The sequence below is a fragment of the Branchiostoma belcheri genome, unplaced genomic scaffold (genome assembly GCF_001625305.1).
Source record: "Branchiostoma belcheri isolate BF01 breed outbred unplaced genomic scaffold, Haploidv18h27 scaffold199, whole genome shotgun sequence".
Classification (NCBI taxonomy): domain Eukaryota; kingdom Metazoa; phylum Chordata; class Leptocardii; order Amphioxiformes; family Branchiostomatidae; genus Branchiostoma; species Branchiostoma belcheri.
The window spans coordinates 56,166-71,806 of NW_017803479.1; the positions used below are offsets into that span (position 1 = coordinate 56,166).

General features: G+C 42.1%; 2 protein-coding genes across 2 annotated transcripts in view; both read right to left on the minus strand.

Annotated features, from left to right (window-relative positions):
* Positions 1-908, minus strand: part of LOC109468296 (NXPE family member 3-like) — a 3,747-nt gene extending 2,839 nt beyond the window's left edge. Inside the window, exon 1 of the mRNA XM_019766550.1 lies at positions 784-908. Within this exon, the coding sequence (XP_019622109.1) occupies positions 784-908 (125 nt within the window). The remainder of the gene's footprint in view (positions 1-783) is intronic.
* Positions 909-7,148: 6,240 nt separating this feature from the next.
* LOC109468297 (hematopoietic prostaglandin D synthase-like) lies at positions 7,149-13,857 on the minus strand. Its single transcript, XM_019766551.1, has 4 exons — positions 13,683-13,857; positions 13,022-13,114; positions 9,206-9,321; positions 7,149-7,271 (listed from the first exon to the last, which is right to left on the minus strand). The coding sequence occupies exons 1-4, from the start codon at positions 13,801-13,803 to the stop codon at positions 7,149-7,151; spliced, it is 453 nt and encodes a 150-aa protein (XP_019622110.1). The 5' UTR covers positions 13,804-13,857.
* Positions 13,858-15,641: the final 1,784 nt, after the last annotated feature.

Here is a 15,641-nt window from a genome sequence, read left to right on the forward strand (position 1 = left end):
AACTTCGTTAAGGCCACACCAAGTAATTTTTAAGGATGACGTCTACGCGCGTTGATTTCGGCCTGTTTTGGCCCAGAAACAAAGAAGAAAGTTCGCTTTCTAGCTGTAACTATGGCCAACTGCTGTTCCACTGATTTATTGCTGTTTTCATGACGAATAAAAGACATGTTGGTTGTTACACTGTGTTCTCTCAATCAATTTGTGTCCTAACATTTGTCGTCCCTGAGTATCATATTTATTTCAAATCTAGGAATCTTTCGGCCCTTCTTTTTTTCTCGCCCTCTTGTATTAGATTTAGGAGTCTCCAGAGGACGTCATCCATAAAATTACTCGGTGTTGCCTAAGCCCTGAGGAAGGTAGCAGAGATCGTACTGAAACGTCTTTATACTATATCTTTATACTTCATTCCAAAAAGCGAGACCAAGTCATTCATAGATGTAGTCTTGTTTATTAACTGCCGTGATGTACCATGTACGATTTTGAGCAAGAAAATTCATATCATATCTGATAACAAGGCAGACTGACGTGCAAACTTTATAGCCTCCGCCAGGCCTTTCTACGGGAATACGGGTCGTAGAATTCGAATATTGGCAAAAAAAGAGAGTAAAATTGGTCAAGGGAGTCCGGCCGCGGGGAGGTAGTTTCTTTCCCTTCGAACTGCGCGGCCCAGTCAAACCCCAAGGCGGCCAAACTCCCCTGGCAACTATTCTCCTATATATAGCCAGCGTAGTTATATAGTCTGGTAGAGACTACAAACTTTAATAGCAAGGCTAGATGTGTTACCTTTTAGGATCTGGGGCGCGATGTGGGTGTTTTGTGTGACGAAGTCGCCAGGACCAGTCTGCCCAACCCAACAACAGGAAAACAGCTGTTCCTATGACAACCATCACAACAAACTTGACCTTCATCTCCCCTCACTCCTGCCAAAGAACAGAAGATTTTTCAGCTGAAAGATGAAGGGAATTGCTGGGTTCAACTGAACTTCCGGGTTCGTAGCTAGTCAGAGTTCAGAAGTTGCAGAATCAGTAATTGTTAACAGCTGTATTATGCCACAGCAAGTAATTTTTATGGATGACATCAGCGCACGCATTAATTTTCACCTGATTTTGAAAAAAAATGGGCAAAATATACCTGTTGCCATGGAGATAACTATGGCAGATAACTATAAAGAGAGGAGACAAGAAAAGGCTCTGATTCAATGTTTTGTTTCTTACTTTGATGCAATGATATGTGATGATGGCTGCGTATACACTGAATCAAAACCATTTGTACAGTGATTGAGCCAAAATTTGAAAATGTGGGGACCTTGTTTTTTTCGGCCCGCCTTGTTTTTTTTCGCCCGCTCGCATTAGATGTGGAGTCTGCGGAGTATGTCATCCATAAAATTTACTTGCTGTGGCCTTATGATTCATCACACAAACTGTGTTTCACGAGAGACATAGTAACATATTGTAAAGTAGTCATCACGGCTCAGTATAAACTGGAGTTCTCTTTTGTGCATGCGACTGAACAGTTAGATTATAATAATTTATTATATTTGACGTCGGCGCAACAATGTTTTATGGGGTTTGGGAAACATGGCAGCTCGACAAACCTGCGTAAACATTGGGGCGCGGGCTGAACAATAACATTCCGATTCTGCACCGCAACAGGCTTCTACGTGTTGTCACAAATACAGTAAAATCTGGACTCACCAATCATTGAAAGGACTGAGAAAGAATGGATGCTGACTGGGAGTTAAAAAAAACACCAGTAAGACAAGAATTTATCATGAATATGCGCAGTAAAATTGTGTGTGGTTCAAAATCTTAAATGTCTCACCTTTGGCGAACAGGTCAACTCAATGGTAAGATTACAAGGCTTCTTGGAGACTTCGATACCTTAGACTCCTCACCAAGCAAGCATGAGTGTTTCCGACCTCATACAGGTGTACATACAAGCGTACATACAGGTGTATATACTGGTATACATACAAGTGTACATACAGGTGTATATATATATAGGCGACGGCCCTGGTTTGGCCACCACGTCGGCAAAACGCACTGCGCCTGCGCAAAGCCCTGATTTTTCACAGTTTTGGTTGGATGTTGCATCAGAATTTTGTCTGTTGCAGACCTAACATTTGATGTTATTATGTCTGGTGATGTTAACCTTATTAACCCCCGACGGCTTATGACGTCACACAGTCGAACAAAGAGATATGACCTGTCCTTTCTTCCTAGAGCCATGACCAGGCCTAGGGGTGCCAAAGAATTCATCCGAATTTTACGGAATTCATCAGAATTTTACAGAATTCATACAAATTTTACGGAATTCATATGAATTTTACGGAATTCATACGAATTTTACGTTATTTATACGATCCATTACAAGGAATTCATTCGAATGTTACGGAATACATACGATCAATTACCAGAAACATACGAATTTCACGAAATACATACGATCCATTACAAGGAAACATACGAATTTTACGGAATACTAGTACATACGATCCATTACAAGCAGGATGTTTAAAAACCTTCACGACAGATGACAGAGCAGATGGAAAAGTCTAGTTTCTACTCTTCTCATCAAAGAATATAACATAACAAAGTTCTTAGCCACCAAATACCAAAGGCCGCGAGGTGTATATGGTGAGATAATCCTTGGTCAGGTGCGATAACCACCGAATAAACCACCGAGAGAGGTCGTCGTTCATTAAAATTTCATATTTCGCTTACAGAAACGTTGTCTCTTGTGGTTATCTCTGAACGATGTAGATGCCTTCCCAGAATGCCTGTCACGCCACTGCTGTTGCGATAAGGAGCAGAGTGACATCATACACAGCGCATGCGCATGCGTTGACGTAGCCAGAGACCGGAAACAGGTGGTTGGCAGCGCCACTGGTCGCCTGTGATTCTGAGAAATCCTCAGCTATTCGGTCTCCCCCACTTTTCCCCTTCCTCAACTCTTCCCCCTCCCCCACTCTTACCCTTCCTCAACTCTTACCCCTTCCCACTCTTACCCTTCCTCAACTCTGCCCACTAGCCCACTCTTACCCTTCCTTAACTCCTCCCCCTCCCCCACTCTTACCCTTTCTCAACTCTGCCCCTACCCCACTCTTACCCTTCCTCAACTCTTACCCCTCCCCGGTGCCATGACACGTGTTTTCTGTATGTTGATCACGTGTTTGAAGTATGCTCGATCACGTGCTTTCTGTTTGATCACGTTGGTCATCTACACGTGCTCTTCATGAACCTGTAATAAGTTGAGTTTTAACGTGAAATGTGACGTTAGAAATCTGCTGCAAGTCCTTGTCTAATTTATACTAATGTCATAATGTACTCCATTTATGTGAAACGAACATTCATGATTTGATTCAGGCCACTGTTAAAACTTGATATCCATACTCGCCCCCCTCCCCACTGCCTAAAGATCCCTAAAGGCTGTTCTAGAACCCCAAACCAGCCATCAGTTGTTGTCAGTGACGTCATAGAACAACACAACAAATGTTGTAAACACATCTAATCGCCGCTATTCGTCAGCCAGAGCAGACGTGAACCTTCACCGCTCCAGCTCACCGCCGCGATTTTCTGACCAAAACCAATAAAGACTTGTCTTTCACTAACAATTCTTTATCCACAGCTCGTTCGAGACCGCAGGGCTTAAGGTGAGACCAGAATTTGTTGTATTTTTACTGTTGTCTATGAAAAATAAACACACAGATATTGTCACTGCGCACAGCCCCACTAACAGCATGTTGCTGCGGCGCGCTGCCGGGACGTACAGCTGGTTTATCGCACGTTAGATTTTCCGCACGTCAGCACGAAACTAGTGAGTAAATCCGTGGACATTGTTGGCTCGCTACGCAAGTAAAAGTCACGAAAATCAAAATACTAGTATCTAATGCCTATAAAATGTGATAGGATTGCGAGCGCGGCGATCGTTTAGTGCATTAACAAGCGCAGTTAACATCGAACATCAACCAACTCAAGGTAGGTACGGCTACGGCTCGACAATGATTGAAAACTAAGATATTAGAGACTAGGAACTAGTGAGTAAAGTTTTCGTTTCAGGTTTAAGACATTAGCTACAGTGCCGTCTTGTCACGGCAGGTGGCGCCTCATGGCGACACTTCGCAGCGAGAGCCGTTGCTATAGAACAACAACCGGGCATTCCAGTCTCCACACAAAGGAACGCTGTCCCATCAATTCACTAGCTAGACTGAGAAGCTTTTTTCTTCTAGTGAAATAATGAGATATAGACATGCTCTCTCATCTAGAGGATTAATAAGATAGAGGAACACTATCTCATTAATTCCCTAGTCAGAGAAGATAGGAATAAACATATAATTATTTGAGATAGATTGGCGCAATGTAATGCGACAACGTGTTAATGGGTTGTTATCATATATAAATGTAGTCATCACGTATTTCCCTTCAAGAATTAATGTCATTCTGAACTATAAAAAAGATAACTTTAGTTCTAACATGGAGTTGGGTGGTTTTAAAAAGAAAAATGTACGATATGTGTGCACATACGTACAACAGTCATGTCATTGTGATCAATATTTATTCTACTCTACAGTTATGTACGCATGGAAACCGAGATTTGTATCAAATCTGTGTCATTTAACTAACGGACTACCGTTAACGTTGCTGTACTAGTTTGTAAAAAAAGTATGTAGTTACTAGTTCTTGAATCCATTGAAAAGGAGGCAGTTTTTCGGTTAAGCTTATAAATCTGGAAGTTTTAATGTCCACCATTCGGCCTGTTAATGGCTTCTGAGAAAAGGAATCTTAATTAACACATCGGTAACTTTCTGACGACCATGCGTTCACAAACTGAAGATTTATTGCCCATTGTATAAACTTGCCATGGTACGTGTTTTCTGTATGTTGATGTATGCTCGATAACGAGCTTTCTGTTTGATCACTTTGGTCATCTTCACGGTGCACACACCAATTCTTGTAGTGCCCGGAAAAAAAGTGACAAAGGGGTTCCGGTGGTTCATGTTTGAGCTTACATTTCTCATAATCTGCTGCAAAATGGTATTAACTACTAACATGGCTGGAAAGTGTAAGAAGTGGCGTGTTTTGGGTGAAAATTGATTTCGGGCCCGAGGCTTACTTCCGGGTGTCCTTCCGCCTTCAGCGCGGTGCTTCGGTTTGACCTAGATATGCGTTGTATGTGTTCTGGGGGTGCTGTCGCTATGCCTCGCGCGACGGGCTATTGTGATAATCTCAGTGTTAGGATTTTCTTTATACTTTTCTTAATAATACATAAGGTGCTTCTCTTTCCGACCATATAAGTCATATAAGTGGCTAAATTCTGGGTGATGGGTCTAATTCCACGTGAAAATGGCCAATTTTTGGCTTCATTTTTTATCGAAAAATTCTTTTTCCCCCTAAAATTTACAAAAATGTGAGAGGTGAAAGAAATTGAAATTCTATTGTTCTCGTAGCTAGAGGGATATCCTTCATTTGCAAACACGTGTTTTGGCTCAAGAGGTATTTCCTGAAAGAGACGGTCGACTCGCTAGAGTTGAGGGTATGCAGAATCGAATTAAGACCCAAAATAAACTGGGGTGTGCCCCCTTCATCGTGGTCTTCATCATATAACAGCACAACATTCCTTGTAAGGCCATGTTGATTTCATTATTATGGATGACATCCTCTGGAAACCCCAATACTGATGCGAGCGTGCGAATAAAAAGTTTGGCCCCCCCAAAAAGTTGCTTTCGTTATGAAATCTACGTGGTTTTGGAGGTTCAACAAATGACACAGAGTATGGTTTGGCGAATATTGTAGTTTTCAAATTCAATTTCATTTGATTTTGGCATTCTAGGACATTGGTATCGTTTTCCAGTGTTTATTTTTTTACAACTTACGGTATATATTTGCTCATTTTGCAAATGTTTTGTATGATTTACTGTATGGTCGAAAACCTTTTTTTTGGGAAACTGCAGAAAATTCATGCGCGCGCGGATGTCATCCATATAATCAAATCAACATGGCCTAACCACATCACCGCTAGCCACCAGCCAGAGCAGACGTCAACGTCACCGCTCCCGCTCATCGCTGCGATTTTCTCAGAAAACCAGTAAAGAATTGTTAGAAAAATTCAAATCTTTATTGAATTTTCTGAGAAAATCGCGGTTTGCAAGCTTCTGATTAACCAACTTAGCATGCAGCTTTCCTCAGTTCCCCATATGTTTTTTTAATCTTTTCACAATTTTGAGCAATGATGTACAATTAAGATAAAGTGTGACACGTTTAAAAAACATCTAACGAAACAAAACTTAAATCTCTATTTGAATAACATAACGTTACATCTTTGCAATCAACAAAAGGGTATTAAAGATAATATTGGACACTCTGAGAAACTACCAAGTATTATAATCTTGGTAATATTAAAACCTTGTTAGAAGTAAAGTACCCTGTTGGTTGTTGAACATGAAGACAATTTTAGAGGAGTCCGGCTATGCCAGCCTATATACACACGAGTATATTAACAAACCATTCCATCTGCATGAACAAAGATTGAAAAATATGTTCGAAAATTCAACTCAGCACTAGCTACTACAAGCACAAGGACAAAGATAAAATCAAGGCAACAAACTGAGAACATACAAAACATTCAAAGTACTATACGACAGAGAACCATATTTAGACATTCCAAATTTTGATTCCAAAACCGCAGAGCTATGTGTAAACTCCGTATTAGCGACCACCCTCTACACATATAATCTGGCAGGCATAGCCGTACACCGTTACAAGATATAGACTATGTAAATTCTGTAACAATTCTTGTATTGAAGATGAATCGCATTTTATGCTTGACTGTATATTATATGATAACGAACGTAAATCACTGCTCAGTTCAATTAAGATCGACAAAAAAATGTAAAACATTATCAGAAGATAGCCTCCTTCGCAGACTTGTTGGGTGGAATCCATACGTGAACGCTGTGTCTTTAGTTTACGTGACTTGAAACGTTAGAAATCTGCTGCAAGTCCTTGTTTAATTTTTCTCTACTGTACATAATCTATTCCATTTATGCGGAACGAACATGATTTGATTCAGGCCAGTGTTAAAACTTGATATCCATACTCACCCCCTCCCCACCGCCCAAAGGCTGTTAACGTTCTAGAACCCAAAACTAGCTAGCACCAGTAGTCGTTAGTGACGTCATAGAACAGTACAACAGACGTTGTAAACACATCGCCGCGAACCTCCAGCCAGAGCAGACGTGAACCTTCACCGCTCCAGCTCACCGCCACGATTTTCTGACCAAAATCAATAAAGATTTGTCTTTCACTAACAATTCTTTATCCACAGCTCGTTCGAGACCGCAAGGCTTAAGGTGAGACCATAATTTGTTGTATTTTTACTGTTGTCTATGAAAAATAAACATACAGATATTGTCACTGCGCACAGCCCCACTAACAGCATGTTGCTGCGGCGCGCTGCCGGGACGTACAGCTGGTTTATCGCACGTTAGATTTTCTGCACGTCAGCACGAAACTAGTGAGTAAATCCGTGGACATTTTTGTCTCGCTATACAAGTCAAAGTCACGGAAATTGCAGTCGGTTGAAGTACGTGCATGTACAAATGTATGATTGCGAGCGCGGCGATCGTTCAGTGCATTAACAAGCGTAAAACATCAGTACATATCAACCAACTCCATGTAGGTACGGCTTGCGCGGGTTAAAAAGCCCGTATAAGTAGAAAATGATTGAAAACAGATATTACTATTATTAGGGACGGAACTTGTGGGCAAAGTTTAAATTTCAGGTGTAAGCTACCAGCTGCAGTGCCGTTCTGTCACGGCAGGTGGCGCCTAGCTCAGGGCGACACTTAGCAGCGAGAGCCGTTTAGTATAGAACAACTACCGGGCATTCCAGTATCCACGCCGTACTAGAGGACGGACGAGATAAAACCAATTATACTTCAATGTCACATCTGATTACTGATTGGTTCAATAAAGGAAGGCTGTCCCATTAATTTACTAGCTAAAGAAGATTTAGTTATTCTATTAATATTGAAATAATGAGATATAGACATGCTCTCTCATCTAGAGGATTAATAAGATAGAAGAACGCTGTCTCATTAATTCCCTAGTCAGAGAAGATAGGAATTATTTGAGATTGATTGGCGCAATGTACTGCGACAACGTGTTTATGGGTTGTTATATATAAATGTAGTTATCACTTATTTCCTTCCAAGTATTAATATCATTCTGAACTATAAGAAAGATAACTTAAGGCCTCGGACCGGAGTTTTTTTCACGATTTTGGATCCGGCGGACACCCTCAGACCGAAGGGCTATAACTCCGCCAAAAAAAGTACGCCGGGAAATCTCATTACATCAGTCAACTGAGGTTTCCAGCCGGCTTCCGATACTAATTTTGGTTATTGTCCGTCGACTCTATAATTTGGGTAGAAACTGTAGTTAAACGTAAATTTTGGATACGAAAAATGTAGTTTTTTTGCAGTTTTTTCAACGGACCTGCTTGGAAAAAACGAATTTTCCCAGGCTAACGGCTTATATGCTGAAATAGCTTACTACTTTCTGTTTCTGAAAAACAGAAAAAAAATATAGGTTGTTGCGATAAGTTTTTCGCAAAATCCGGTGACGCGAACCCCTAGAAATTCCACATAGAACGCAGCTATTTGGGTCATCAGGCGACAAACCGCATCACCCTTGCTCGCGGACTAATACCAAAAACGCTTCGCTGGCCGTCCAACTTCACCGCGCCGAAAAACGCTACAATCCCAAGGCTTTTTGATCAATTCAAAACCTAGTTGAAAATCTACAGCGATCGCCGAGCTATGGGGAGCCAAACCTAGCGTGACAACCTCGCAGATCCGGCGATTTACTGCGCACTATTTGGAACCCTGGTCAGAATTAAACTCCGACCCGGAACCTTAATAGAGACGGTGGACGATATAAACTCCGTATCAGTAAAGTCTCGTGTGAATAAGGTCACGTGTTTGTAAACCGTAACTCTCGCGAGATCACGTTGTGAAGTGATTGGTCATTAATTATCCTGATGAAGGCGACAGTGGTCGCTGAAAATGTGATCCCTGTAAATTGTGTGTTGGAATAAAGTTTAACGTTTTACTATACTTTGCGTTGTATTGTTATTTAAAGGGAAATTTAAAAAAAAACTTTAAAATTTACTCGCGTTCTTAGTAAGAACGAGTAAAGAATCTTACCTTCCTGGTTTCGTCTTTCTCGGTGAACGCCGCCGCCACCTTGCCAAAGATGTCCCTAACGGCGTCCACAACCATGTCTGCCCTCGCCTGCTGTACATCGCCTTCTCCCGCTAAACCTGGGGGTAGTCAAGGGTCCAATAGATATCCTATACCAGACCAGGATTTTGAATGGGGGCATGCTCCCCCGGAAAATGTTGAAAAATGAACCTTCTAAAATGGCATTTCGTGCGTTTTTGAGAGGATTTCGAAGAAAAAATCAGAGATAAATTTTTATTCAATGACAAAGGGAGCAGTTTTTCTCCAGTCCATCTTTTCAAGAAAAATATTGGACCTTTACATAAAAAGTGGACCAAAAAGTAGAGCCTTTACATAAAAAGTGGACCAAAAAGTGGACCTTTGAGCCTTGTGGGGGGCGTGGGGGCGGTCCGACCCTACGGCTACGGGCATGCAGACTTGTACTGTTACTGTACTAAGAACTTTATCAACATGATCATGGCTTGACTTTTGAGGGCATGAATGTACAGTTAAGGTCATTCCTTTAATTATAACGGCACGAATTGATAGGACTATTCAGATCAATCTAGCCTATTCGCAGGTTTCTTGGGGCGTGCAATATTTATTTTTTAAGGGAAGAGCTGATACGCGAGCGAGTTTCGCGGCTCTCCAACCTGCCGCATTTACGAGTTTCCATTCCCATAATGCATAGCACCTGGGTTCATTTGCATATCACCGGAAGGTATCCTATTGACGTTAAACAGCTTCTTTTTCCGTGTGTTTTGAGGTTTAGGCATTGTATGCTCAACATTAATTAATTTACTATGGGTCGAATCTGACAACAAATAGAGTTATATTTAGCGTTTTTGTGTTATATTTAGCATGGAACATGTTGTTTGTATATATTGAAAGACAGTATAGTGTCACCACTGTAGCGTTACATACTACATGTTCCATGTTATAATGAACTCAAATATTTCATTCTCTATGTGTTTTCAGATTTAACCCATAGTAAATTAATTAATGTTGAGCATAAAATGCCCGGAAAAACACGCTGTTTAACTTCAAAAGGATACCTTCCTGTGCTATGCAAATTAGGAAATTTACCCCCCAAGCGCAATGCATCATGGGAATGGCAAACCCGTGAATGTGTATTGGAAGAACCTCTGGGATGGTGCAATTATCCTCATTGATACGTGTATAAAAAAAACCCTATCAGCGTTCCATCCCAAAAACAAGAATTCCGAGATTTCATACCTCCATGAAATATGGGCTTGATGTGTAAATGTAAATTTTCTCTTAAATTATGCAAATTACCTCTGCATTAACATGATAGTGTTGTATGCTAACTTTTGATTAACTTACAGATGTCCCAATTATGACATTCCCATTATTCACCATTAAGAAATCATAGAATTTTTGCATAAATTATGCAAATTAGGTCATCATTTGCATAATTAGTATCTGTCTGCCATAGGTTACATACATTACATGTATGAAAGTAGTATAATGTAAAACACTGTAATCATAGAATTTCCTAATTAATTATGCAAATAATATCCTCATTTGCATATTTGCATTTAATCATGTACATCTCTCTCTCTCTCAGCTACCTACACACCAAAAATCATGAAAATACGTTGTTCCTATCTGGACTTATTGGCTTTTAAACATTTCGCCAGAAAGTGCCCTGCAGTTCCAGAACAAGCTGCTAGGGGGACCAAACTCACGCCACTTATTCCTGACAGGATAAGCTATCTATCACCAAAAAGTCAACACGATGGTCAGATTTGGGCCCAAAAGTCCCACTCTGCTACTATGGAGATCGAATCCCCCGAACCCGCAAATCTTGTTCGATATGACGTCATTCGAATAGAGCGGGCGTTCGATCCGGGGTTACCCGCGGTCATTTACAGTAAAGCCGCTACAACCGGCTACTTCAAGCCCTTTTTTACTTGGGAACCACGGAACAGGAAAAATCCACCTTTCCACAAATATGAACCGTTTTCAAAACATTACATCTATGCCGTGATTTTATTGTGGATATGTAACATGTAACGAAGCTACTGCCGTCATTGTGGGTGACCTTGAAGGTCAGAATTCTTGTTGACGCTGTTATAAAATCCAGGTCCCCATATCCAAGTGGCACAGCATGCGTGCAAACATGGTATTTTAACCATTCCCAAAAATCGCTCAAATTACCTCATTGAGGTCTTGTTTGGAAGAGGAACGATTTCCGCAGATTTCTGTCTTAGGGATTTTTTAAATATGGCCGCGATTATGAATTATCGGTATTTAAAGTTAAAACACTGCGTTTTTAGCTCTTCTTTTGACTGTAAGTCGAGTTTTAGTTAAAAAATAAAAAAATCCTAAGACAGAAAGTTTATATTCACTGTAATATTTCTAAAAATCCAAAAATCTAACCTTATTTTTAATTTTCGGGGCCTCTTAAAATCAGTTGTTTGGTTCTCGTGAACCCTTATTGAAATCCGAAATTGATTTCATTTGGAAGCAAATGTACACAAAGTGGAGCAAAGGCAGTGCAAGAATAACATTTGAGGTAAACAAAATCACTTATTACATTTTATTTTGACGAGTATTTACTCTCAAATTACTTTTGTTTATTTTCAAATTTTACCCGTTGCCCCCGGGCCGGCCCGGGACTCCCGCGCGGCCACGTTCGAACACGTTCTGTAACCCGATACCTCCCTAGTAATGCGACTTTTAGGCTAGCAACCGACCGCCGTGCAAGACCATAGCTTGTTCAGGACAAAAGATACAAAAACCGGAAGGTCTGCTGCAGTACCAAGGTCATCCACCAGGAGGCCCATATTTGACCTTGACCTTTGTCTTTCCAAGACTTACCAGCACACCAAATATCATCGCAATCCATAAAAGCGTTTTGAAGTTATGCTGACCACAAAGTTGCGGAAACACACACAGACAGACAGACACACACACAGACACACAGACAGAAAGACATACAGACAGACACGCCAAAAACAATACCTCCATTTTTCATGGAGGTAATAAACGCCGCCACGCAAGTCTACGAAAGCCACGCCTTCCGTACTGGTGTTCCAGTGCTGATTCAATAGACAAAACGGCGTCAGCACTGGACGTCCAGTGCCGACAATTTTACCAGTGCTCGGGGACAATTCAGCACTGGAACACCAGTGCTTTAAAATCTTAAGCTCTGGAACACGAGTACTGACGTCCTGTCAGCACTGGAACGCTAGTGCTGGCGTCTTGGCATGTCCCAGTGCTGAGAGGGATAATATGATTAAGAAATAAGCCGGAATCTGCTACTTTAATTTGAATTAGAGAATACAAGGTGTCTATGGCTAACTTTATAACATAATAATAAAACTGCATCTTGTGATTATTTTCCTTTATTTTAGAAGATAAAACATACGGGTATAAGTGACAACGAACTAGTATAACAACTTTATTTCTGAACTTTGTTGTGTGATTGTGATAGATATAGCCCTTTTGGGAGTGGTTGGGTCGTCCTGAAAAGGGCCGGGGTGCTTGAAAACTTCATTTAGTATGCCTCCCCGTTGTTGTTGTCGCTGAAAAGTCGACGCTGAATCTCAATGTCGCCTGAGCACTCGGGTTCCAGTGCTGACGCCAGCTTTTCCAGTGCTGAGAGCGCATCAGCACTGGAAGTCCAGTGCTGAAGCCACTTTCCGCACTGGAACCGTGTGCTGAAAAAGGAGAGCGTGGTTTTCGTAGTTTTGCCGCCGGCAACCTATTAAAGAAGTCTGCGAAGTAGGCTAGACCGATTAGCATAATTATACAAACAGGTTTTTTTCGACCTACCGGCCCTTTTCGCCACGAAGCGAGCGATTGTGGTGCTCTCACTAAGGGTGACTCCGTCCACCTCCAGGACAGGCAAATGCCCAAACGGAGTGTCTGAAAACGATAAATATTGTATAGATGTGTGCAATATGTCAATCGATCATTCAGACAGACAAAAAAAAAAATCCTTCGTCATGGTTACCCTAAAAGTAGCCGAGTAAGAAACTAGTGTTGTGATATCACAGAATCGGAGACTGTTTGGAAATTCGATCTATCGGATCCTAGCTATATAACTTTGTTCTTTAACAGTATTATAAAATAAAGAAAGCTTTGGAGTCAGATAGACAGGGCTCCTAATCACCTATCATGTGTGCCTGGGCATGTGAAGTTACCATGTTACGGCCCTAGGCGATAGACACCATGTATACCGGTTGAACAGTCTAGAGTCTAGACATGGAACCTCCAACAAGTGACCTTCATTCGTTCCCCAACTTAATGCCACCTTAAAACTACGGGCAATGTCATACATAATACTTAGATATAGTTTATCTAATCTGTTACAAATACGTACAGTAATACAAGCGAACATACAGTAGAACTACTTAAAAAGCTAAGCGTTACGTATCATTTCGTAAACGGGAAACAATCAGGGTGAACCTGTGATACAACAGGCGGTACGTACTTGGCTTCAGTGCCGGCCACTGTGCACCTTCGATACGGACGTCCTCGTACTGAATCCCGCCGGCTGCGAACAGAAGTCTGATGGGCTCTCCACGACCCCGGCCGTTAAAGTACGTCAGCATGTAGGTGGGCAATTTGATTTTTGCTTCGCTTATTCTGGAGCCCCAAACGATTCAACCGCGACACCACCCGGTCGTGAGGTATTTGCCCGGAGGGTAGGTCTTATATCCCTTCACAGTGTGGCACGCGCGCCCATGCTTGTATTAGCCTGGAAACCATACCACCGGGAGCTCCTAGCCTCCTTTTCAGGCGTTCCCAGATCGGTCGTTTTTTTTTGGGGGGGGGGTATTTTCTGATCAAACGTAGATCGCACGCAATAGAAGCTCCAGCCGGCAATCCTACATATATCTCCGTGGAACGGAATCTCCGTGGAAGAGTGTTTGTTAGTTATGTATAATGCCAAAATCAATTCCAAAGGAAAAGAAAATGTGAAGAAATGAAAAGGAAGAGTCTAATTACTTGTCTTCGCCATACCATAGCAAAGTGCAGGACCTGAAAATTGACTCTGAAAATCCAATTTTACTGCCCTGAAACCACTTTGGATACCTTTTAAGTCGTTTTTGTGTGTAAAGTGGTCCAGTAGGTTCGGTTGATACTGTATGGGAAATTATATCCTGTGTTTATTACTCCGTGAAGGAGGTCAGGACCTCCGGACGGAGTGTTGTGAAGAGCCGGTTTTTCGTGTTCGCAGCCAAAACACTGGGTTCCCTTTGTGTAATCGGCACGCAATTTTATACGACGTCTGCGGGCATAGCCGTGTTGATGCACGAATATGTATTTTTGCCGTTGCTGCTTTCGCGGTCAATGTGATATTGCACCCCTACAATTATGGGGCAAATTGGAATGGGCCAGAAAAACCCGTTGTTTGGAATAGCGGTGGGGGGGGGGTGGAACGTTCAGGCAGGATATGGTGAGGGGCCGATAAGTGGTACCAGATGTTTTTCCCCGTGCTTAAGAGATGCTTGATTTTTTTGGAAGATGTTCGCAGCCAAAACGCGTATGGTTGTGACGCGCCCTCATTGTATTAACCGTTGCCTAATGTCTGCACAGTATGTCTGGCGTTGACCGTTGACGCTTGGGATTGTATTTGTTGCAATATATAAAACCTCACGAAGGATTGTCACCTATGGCCTCTTGTTTCCAGTTCGACCTGGTGTGTAACAAGGCTTGGCTGACGGAGCTGGCGCAGTCCATCTACATGTCCGGGGTGTGTGTGGGCGCCGTGCTGTTCGGAGTGATGGCTGACAGGTCAGATAGCTGTCCGTCTGTTTCTTACCTTCTAGGGGAGGAGATATCCTTCCGCGGAAGGTACTGTATTCGGTCATGTCAGTTGTGTGTTCGCAGCTATAACTCAAGCAGATTTCGTTGATTTACTCATTGGGGGTTAGGAGGATGAAGTTCTAAATTCTGATGGGGTCGTGTGGCCGACTGTAACGGCAGAATTCTCGTCTCGGAACCAAGAGGTCCCGGGTTCGAGTCCTGACATGCCACCGATCTTATGCCCTTTGGAAAGGCACTTAACACGACTTTCCTTACTAACAGGTGAAAATTAGTATTGTCCTGTCCTGTATTTGTCCTCTGTGTTGGTGGCTGTATAACTTCAGGGTATCGTCACCATGTCTAGTCATGAAATGTTGGAATATAAACATAAAATCTAAAGTTTAAGGATATCTCTGACAGGTACGGGCGGCGTCCTATCCTGCTGCTCTGCCTGATGCTCCAGATCCCGCTCATGTTCGCCGTCGCCTTCGCGACCAATTACGTCACCTTCGTCACTCTTCGGTTCTTCATCGGGGCGACGACGAATGGCTTTCTCTACTCGGGCATCGTCATCGGTGAGTCATCAAAGGCAACATGAACTGATACACTGACATTTTTTGAGGAGGGCCTTATTTTGGAG

Bases quoted from the DNA above. Each gene is read 5' to 3' on its own strand.
- LOC109468297 (XM_019766551.1), bottom strand. From the start codon at position 13,803: ATGCTGACGTACTTTAACGGCCGGGGTCGTGGAGAGCCCATCAGACTT. The intron at 9,322-13,021 runs GTAGGTCGAAAA...GACTACCCCCAG, and splicing joins CTTCGTGGCGAAAAGGGCCG to GTTTAGCGGGAGAAGGCGAT. The intron at 7,272-9,205 runs GTAAGATTCTTT...GATTTTGGTCAG, and splicing joins AGAAAGACGAAACCAGGAAG to AAAATCGTGGCGGTGAGCTG.